The 8,784-nt window shown below is 33.2% G+C and overlaps 1 protein-coding gene across 1 annotated transcript; it reads left to right on the forward strand.

Annotated features, from left to right (window-relative positions):
- The first annotated feature begins 734 nt into the window (after positions 1–734).
- On the forward strand, positions 735–6,889 carry LOC123537774 (uncharacterized). Its single transcript, XM_053529426.1, has 3 exons — positions 735–1,257; positions 3,774–3,870; positions 4,536–6,889. Exons 1-3 carry the CDS (start codon positions 1,153–1,155, stop codon positions 4,943–4,945), a joined length of 612 nt encoding a protein of 203 aa, XP_053385401.1. The 5' UTR covers positions 735–1,152; the 3' UTR covers positions 4,946–6,889.
- The last annotated feature ends 1,895 nt before the right edge of the window (positions 6,890–8,784 follow it).

An 8,784-nucleotide genomic window follows, 5' to 3' on the forward strand; every position in this document is an offset into this window, starting at 1 on the left:
ATTTGAATTTTATACAGTAGTTTTATCAACTGTAGGAATATACTAAACCGCTTTAAAATGAAAGTTAAATTAAACTTATATTTGTAGACGAATAAAATTAGTTTAAAATCTTAAATTATAAATCTTGCTGAATGCAGATATCATTGTGAAAATTGAAAATAACGCACAGCGGCTTAGAAATGATAATATTAAGCAGATGACAAAAATTGTGTTATCTTATAAATAACATAATTGATTATGTAGGGTCTCGAAAGTTGTGTTATTGATTTAGCTAATAGCCTATACCACTTTAAAACATAGAGAGAAAAATGAATGAAACATGATAAACATGAGTGTCCCTATAACAACCGTGCGTAAAATATTGTTAGCCGCCATTTGCGATTTTTTAGTAGAAATAAGTATTTTACTACATTTGTCCCCCTGTGCGTAACTATTAAAGTAAGGAAGCGATTTCTTTCATTTAAAGTTTATTTTGTGGCTTGATATTTTGAGAAAACAACCAAAACACGCACACAAGATTATGTATAGCTGAATTCTTTATGTTAAGATTTTATAGGGGTCTATAACTGGCGCCTTTAAGATTGGTGTTTAACAATGACATTGTTAATTTTAGACGTTCATATTCAGTAAAATACGACTAGGACACGAAAGCTATTATACTTATTTGTAAAAGTATCATGTAAATTTAAATAGTAAGTTACGATGTATTGGAGAAGTAAGAAAAAACGGAAAAATTAAGAGGCGGGGGTTATGATATGCTTGTTTTCTGTTAAAAGTGAGAACAACTGTGTTTTCTGAGGGATGTGTGTAAAATCTTATTTTTTCTGTCAAGATTATCTCGAATAATACACACGGACAAAATTTTTGTAATATATAATATGTAATATTTGTAATATATACCGTTATATATAATAACGGTATTCAAATATTTTCACCAAACTGTGAGCAAGAAGCTTTAAGAACGTGTATGGAGTTCTATAGCCTTTTGATAAAGTAATACTGCTTGGCTGGATGAATGGATGATTTCAATTTGATATCATACCGAAGTGTGCATTTCACATTACTTCCGTATTTACACTGTGTCCACAATTTAACTGGATCTCTTAACAGGAGGCATATAGTTATAGTCAGTCATTTAACACATTTACAATTATGAATCTGGTTTACTTACAAAACATTGTGCTTCTTTTTTGTGCTTATATTGTTAAAGTTTCGTCAGAGCTGTCTTGTGAAACACATGATTTGCAGGCACTCATGGTAAGTTTTTTTTATTTAATAACTACGTTTCCATGATTTTTGTATATATTGCAACTGTTCCGTTACGGAGTATTTTGCTGTCACAAAACGTAGTGCAAATAATGTTCTAAAACTAGATAAGATATTATTTGAGCCGCGCCATGGGAAAACCAACATAGTGGCTTTGCGACCAGCATGGATCCAGACCAGCCTGCGCATCTGCGCAGTCTGGTCAGGATCCATGCTGTTCGCTTACGGTTTCTCTAATTGCAGTAGGCTTTAAAAGCGAACAGCATGGATCCTGATCAGACTGCGCGGATGAGCAGGCTGGTCTGGATCCATGCTGGTCGCAAACCCACTATGTTGGTTTTCTCATGGCGCGGCTCATTTATTTATTTTGTCACGATTAACGTGGCACTGACACAATTATATGTAATATGGCACACAGTATTTAACAATACAGCCGCACGTTTTCGGCTTTGATGGATGAAGAACACCCAAGGTGCCCTTCCGTGCATTATTTCATCATGAACGTGCACCTACATAGAACCAGCCAGCTTGATGATTTCCTCACATGAAGAATTCAACGCCCCGAGTGAGGTTCGAACAGACATCGATGATTGGCAAATGATTTGAAGTCAGCGACCTCACCCACTCGGCTACGGAGGCCCCAAGATAAAAAAAAAGATTAATATGCAAGAAAAAGGCGTCAGTTTCATCATAATTAATTAAATAAGAATTTATAATACTTCTACATTATGTAACATTACAAATTATTAGTTCTTTTATTTCAATTTATACTCAACATTTTACAACTTAATTGCAATATATGTTGCAAATATCAAAAATGGGGTAAGTTGCAGGTACTAGTAGCAAATTACCCAATCATTTTGTATTCATGAGCTCGAATACGCACGTTTCAAGATCACTTTTTATCGTAATGATCTTTTTCCTATCCGTTTTCTTTCTGTTTCCATATTTTTTTTTTTGGTTTCCGTTGTTGAAGAGTTTTCTTCACGTAATATATGTTTTATATAACATACTGTAGGCATAGGAAATAGAGATCAATATAATTGCATCTTGACTAATCCTACCAGGTGTTCTGTATTACAAAAGTGGTTCTGTTGTGACATTTTGATGCAAGCAAAACTGTATTATCTGCACTATTATTTACATACTGGTACTTCATTTTATTATTGGCTTGTTAAAAGTTTTTTTTTTACCATAATTATATAAGTTGACAAAATCATAGGAACCATGTCTTGAGGGGTAAATCAAACTAAAATGAATAAATCCTAAATAATGTTGTTGTGCAAAAAAGTATGATATTGTGTCTAATACAGTTTTCATTTTCCACTCGATTGTATAATTGCAAGGGAAGTAAACTAATAGATCTCTACTTATAAGTACTAGCCCAAAGCAAGAGTTGTCATTCTTTGTGGATCACAACTTTAAATTAAAACTTAAAACTTCTGTTATTGATATTAACAAATCTATCATAAACTTCACATTTGTGAAATCATTTTTGGTTATTTCAAGGACTTGGAAATCAGTTTCTAGACTTTATCTAATGTAATACTATCATTGAAAATTTTAGGGTCAATGTCTACATACTGCCATCTATTACTGTGCTGTAATATGTTCGTGTACAAGAATATGAGTTTAACTAACTCAAGGTTATCTCTAGAAGGATATTAAACTTTTCAATTTTCTATACAGGACTCGGAAATTTCTTAGTGTCTTACAGAAAAGGATAAGAACTCAAAAGAATCTGAATGTTCTTTAATAAACATGACGTTGCTAAATTTCTAACCCAAAAGGATTGTTTTAAATAGTCAGTACTATATGAAAATTAGAAAGAAAAGAAAACGTGTTGACAATTGCAAACTATCGGAGGATTTTTTACTTCATTCAAATCTTTTTTCAAAGTAGATGTGTTTATAATTAAAACATAAAGTTGTAGTTGCGGCATTATTGTTAAACACTGTGTGCAGGTTCCTTTAATGTATTAATTACATGTTGGTATTTTATACATTTCTATTTATGTACCAGTGATAATAAAGTAAATTTTGCACGTTATATGCATAACCTAGTATATATATATTTCAATAGACAGGTATCTAGCAAACATTATAACTTTTAGTTTACGATAAACCAAATACAATATTAAATATCTACTTCTTGTTATCGTAAGGAAGCTACCTACAAGCTTGTTGAAGCTACCAAGTGTATGGAAGATCTATGTTTCAAACAAACTGTCCACATTTGCCTGAAATATCGACCTTTCATCCATATTATTCAAAGTTGGAATGACATAATATGTATCGGTGTTACTCAAAGACCAACAAGAACTATATTAAAATGTGTTTTCGGTTTCCTAATTGTGTCTTTACATCATAATATTTAATTTAAAAATGACTATTTGAATGTCAAATTCAGATTTGTTTTCCGTTCTGTCAGTACACAATATGCCTGATTTAGAGTTTCTAGGAAAATGTTCTATATATGAATAAAACTATAATTTCTTTACACTTTAGCTTCGATTGCGACAAATAAAGATAGAATCTGAAGCAAAAATTAAAGAATTGACGAACAGGATTGAATTCCTAGAAAATAGGTTGGAAGAAAGAAAAGGTACGCTTATCTCTGTACGGAACAATTATTATTATTATTATTATTGCTACTATTAATTCTATTATTATTATTATTATTATTATTATTATTATTATCATCATCATCATCATTGGTATTATTATTATAATTTATTATTATTATTATTATTATTACTAATAGTATATCATACCTATACAGCACTCTTATTATGCTTGTACGGAGTCAAAAGTACTATAAAATACACATTCAAAAGTTATACAGACGGATACTAAAGAAAAAAAAGATATTAAATATAGCAAGCCAAATTGAATGCAATATAAAGAAATCATTTATTTGTCATTTTAAGTTAGAGTAATAGAAATACCGCCCCGCAGAGAAAATCTGTGATGGCAAGGTCTGATTTAAATATAAATGTGTAATGCAAAATATTACTTAGGTCTTACAATGATAAGTCGGTGCATTAATGTTTCTTAAATCTTTAACGCTATTTATACTGTAATACATATATATGCAGTGAAAAGGTAACTAGATAGAATAGTGAATCATTTAATTGACCGTCCTAATTTGTTAGTTTTGTTTTGCGACAAAACGAATATTTCGAAAAGTAATTAACATATTAATCCTTTGAAATGGAATTGATTGTATGACTCGTTTTGCTAGAATACATTTTTATTTATTTTGTTTAGGTCAGTCAATGGTGGCATTCCATGCCTACCATGTGGCAAACATAACACCAAGCGAACAGTCAATTATGGTATTTTCCAAAGTTCGTCTAAACCAGGGAGGATCATACAACCAATCTACAGGCATTTTTATCGTTCCAAAAAGTGGAACATATAGATTCTACGCCCACATGTGTACCAGAGTTTATAACGAAGGGTACATGATATTTGATATAATGATTGGAAGGATTGCATATGCAACTGCATATGGGTCTCTTCCCGTGACCAGCAATGCATTGTGTGATTCGGCACAGGCTGTTGCATATTTGGAAATCAACGATATCGCTTTTGTTAGGTGGAGCGGCAACAGTAGTAACATTTGCCAAAGTACTGCGTGTGATAACACGTTCTCAGGATCATTGATTAATAACTAAAACGTTAGCAGTTGGTTTTCAAACTGACACTTTATTATTTCATCACTTATTACACAAATTTATTCATCTTCTATTCACTTTAACGCAGATTAACGAGATGTTATTCTATTATATTTCATATTTCAAAGCAGTAAGTCTAGAGGTTTCTTGTTTTGTGTTGTTGTTGTTGTCTTTATTAGGAATGCTTCAGCATGTAGGTTAATCTAGACATGATTTCGAATTTAATATTCTGAAACTTATTTCATAATCTGAGCCGTGCCATGAGAAAACCAACATAGTGGCTTTGTGACCAGAATGGATCCAGACCAGCCTGCACATCCACGCAGTCTGGTCAGGATCCATGTTGTTCTCTAACAGTATCTCTATTGCAATAGGCTTTGAAAGCGAACAGCATGGATCCTGACCAGACTGCGTGGATGCGCAGGCTGGTCTGGATCCATGCTGGTCGCATGGCTCATCTGTTGTTTCATAATGTCTGACATGAGCATTCGAGCACTCCGTGTGATTGATGCATTAAGAGACAGGGAATCAAACATTGATATTTAACAAATAATCAAGGCCTTCGTGTGGTTTATCACCTAATTTACCACGGTTCAGAGTTCAGATGCGTAGGAATTGAACCACGAGAACATTAGCCCAAGTGATTAAATACTGAAGCATCTGAACGATGTATCGTGATCAGTTAGACGACAAAAGACAAGAAGGTCTTGGTTGTTTTCATTCTGACATGTTCATTGACATATTTCAATAAATATTATGCTGGACCTAATTTTCACCAGAAATAATGTATTAGACGTCATGCGGCAATATGACGTCATAATTGACATCATAATGCTCTCTTACCGGTCCGCGCGTCAACCGTTGCTTAACGCAGAGTTTACAAAGCTTGGTTTTTCTTTGTTTAACTGGAAATCAAATCGAGCCATGTTGGAATATGATATGTAAAGTTACTTTAATTGTTTTGATGGACTGTCCGGAAAATACAATAGAAAACAAATTGTAAAAATAGCAATGAATGACAGCAACAAAATATGTTTGTGACAAGGTTTCAAAAAGCAAACATTTCTTTTAGTAATTAGATTCCTCAAAAGGGATCGCATCATAAGGAATTTATTACAAAATACACAATAATTGTTTAATCTATGCTAACATTTCCTGTTAGCATTTTAATCAGTTTTGTTGTAAGAGTTTACACCTTTTCCCTGTTATTCAGGCCAATGAGAGTATTTACTAACCTGCAAAAAGATATATCGACCGCGGGCGTATTCCGACCGAATCTGAAACGTCACAGTTGTTAAGGAAAGAGTAAGAAGTCCAAAACATTTGCAGCGTTTCTTCTAGTTTACACAGTTGTCTAAAATTGTGTACTGCGTCACTTTAATTATGGTGTCAATTTATCATGGCGTCATTGCTGCTGGTAATTTAAGTGTCTTATTGGCTCTGCCTACTAGTAAGAACGACTTGATAACCTGTTAAATAGCGGAAAATTTTGAATATGTGTTTATAGAGCATGGTCAAACATAAATATATTAATGTAATTTGATATCATTTTGTGTTCGTAAATATATTTGCCTTTGCTTATTCATTTAGACACGTACGACTAACAACAATATTCCAAGTCAAACTTATCTTGTTACTTGCAAATTGCAGCAGCAACGAGAATATCTAACAATATGTACTGCAATTAAAAATAATCAAATGTCTGAATTTCAATTTTATGATCAGATGTCAATTAGCTACTATTACATATTGCTTGATTGCAATAAATCTTTTAAAAACCAGATATCACTTTACAATCAGTCTAGAGCCGATAAAAGTTTCACAATCATGAGATAAGATATTGCACGTGATGAAATTTGGATTAGATGATTGACACCTATAGCCAATATCCTACTAAGACTGTATCTTCGATTATCATATGAAAGTCGTTTTTTTTTTTTATATATATCTTATAATTTAATCACCTTCTTCAAGTAGTAGCGAAGTGATATGATTAGGTTTTCATCACTATTCGGCGTGACAATGATTAGGTGACTAGAATAATTTATACTTGTAGATTACAACTTGAACGTTTTTCTCAGAAATCGTTTTCCGTAACGTGAAGGTCAGTATGCTTTTATTGCACAATTCATACCAACAGTTCACGTGTAATTAATCACCTTTTGACAAATACTGATTATTCTGACTAAAGTCATGCAGCGACTACCTTTTAATAATATTTAAATTCTTAGAATAGCGGAACAAAATTCATCTCCCAGACAAATGACCGAAACTGCAAAATATATAGATGCATACCACATTTTAACATAGTTTTTTTATGTTTTTTGTCGAGCCCGCTTGTGGAAGCGAAGACATTGTTGTCCAAATGGCTGTTTGGTGTATGTGCGTGCGTGCGTGCGTGCGTCCATGTGTGCGTCCGTGTGTCCATCCGGATTTGTTTGTCCGGACCATAACTTTGACATGCATGGAGCAATCTCGTTTATATTTGGCATGAATGTTAACCTTAGTGAGACGGAGTGCCATGCGCAAACCGCAGGTTCCTATCTTAGAGGACAAGGTCACACTTTGTCTGGAGCATTTCTTTTTCATGCATGGGGGATTTTGGTGTGATTTGGCACACTTGTTCACCAGCATGAGACGGAGTGTCATGTGCAAGAACCTAGAATTATTTCCCTTAGTTGTTACTATAAATAGCTTATATTGTAACTTTTTTATTACTGGTCATAGGGAAAAATCAAGACCACTTTTAAGTAGTTCAATATGCATGTTACATCCAATTTTGAGGTGTATTTTGACCTATCTCTACTCGTAAGGATTTTTGTTTGGACTTAGGTTTTTTTAAAGATTTACTTCTCTTTGTTACTATAACTTATATTGTAACTTTTTGCAATCATTTTTTATTTGGAATTTATGTTTACCTCAATGAGACAGGGTGTCATGTGCAACTCTTAGTCCTTTTGACAGCTGGTGGGCCCGACATGTTGCCCGCGGGCATCTAGTTTAAGAATTCATCAATGTGTAATAACCTATTTTAGCTAAATACCACAGAAACGAAACTTAAAGCACTACGACAACATCAAATCTGGCTTACAAGTCAGATCTCTCAACTTGTTATTTTCATCGCTGAACACAAAATGAAGAACGTAGCAATCAGTTTCATATATACATTGTTTCTATAAATACATCTACACTTAAACAGTGGCGAGCGTAGTATTATACCATCAAAATGACTTGAACTTGATTAAGAATCAAAATCTAGATATCAACCGTTTGAAAAAATATTTACACATCAGACAAAATTGAATACAAATTAAATTCAAAATAAGTATAGGATTTATTTAATAAATCAATGAGTGCAATAATGTGAGGACAACATTATATAATTGGGAACGTACGACATTTTAAGTACAAATCCATGTTATAGAACTCTATGGCAATTAGCTCTTAAATTTCGCTAAGGGGTGGACTCTTTGCTAATTTTACCCGTCGTCCTTTATATATTCTTCTTGTTGCCATGGTTTCTGCGAATACTATGTATTCATATGTTAATGCTCCCATGGATTTTTATGTTACATACCTGTACGTGATGTACATATTTGTGTTTTACAATGTGGTCTAGTGGTTACTGTTACTTGTGTCAGGGATTCACCTGGCGAGGAGTAATTTCATTTACAAAGTCTTCTAATATAGGAACATGATATTGGTTGAAGAGTGAGGCTGGATTTGTCCATAACCTTTATAAGCGTCCACGTCTGTTTGATCAACCTGTCCAATTCTTCCAGTTGCTGCTTACGGAAATCAATCACAGTAGGCTTTTTTTCTGCTGCTCTTCCCTCTGC

The sequence above is a fragment of the Mercenaria mercenaria genome, chromosome 18 (genome assembly GCF_021730395.1).
Source record: "Mercenaria mercenaria strain notata chromosome 18, MADL_Memer_1, whole genome shotgun sequence".
In the NCBI taxonomy this organism is placed as follows: domain Eukaryota; kingdom Metazoa; phylum Mollusca; class Bivalvia; order Venerida; family Veneridae; genus Mercenaria; species Mercenaria mercenaria.

Coding starts and splice junctions, on each gene's coding strand:
- LOC123537774 (XM_053529426.1), top strand. CDS start 1,153: ATGAATCTGGTTTACTTACAAAACATTGTGCTTCTTTTTTGTGCTTAT. Junction 1,258..3,773: donor ATGATTTGCAGGCACTCATG/GTAAGTTTTTTT, acceptor TTTACACTTTAG/CTTCGATTGCGACAAATAAA. Junction 3,871..4,535: donor TAGGTTGGAAGAAAGAAAAG/GTACGCTTATCT, acceptor TATTTTGTTTAG/GTCAGTCAATGGTGGCATTC.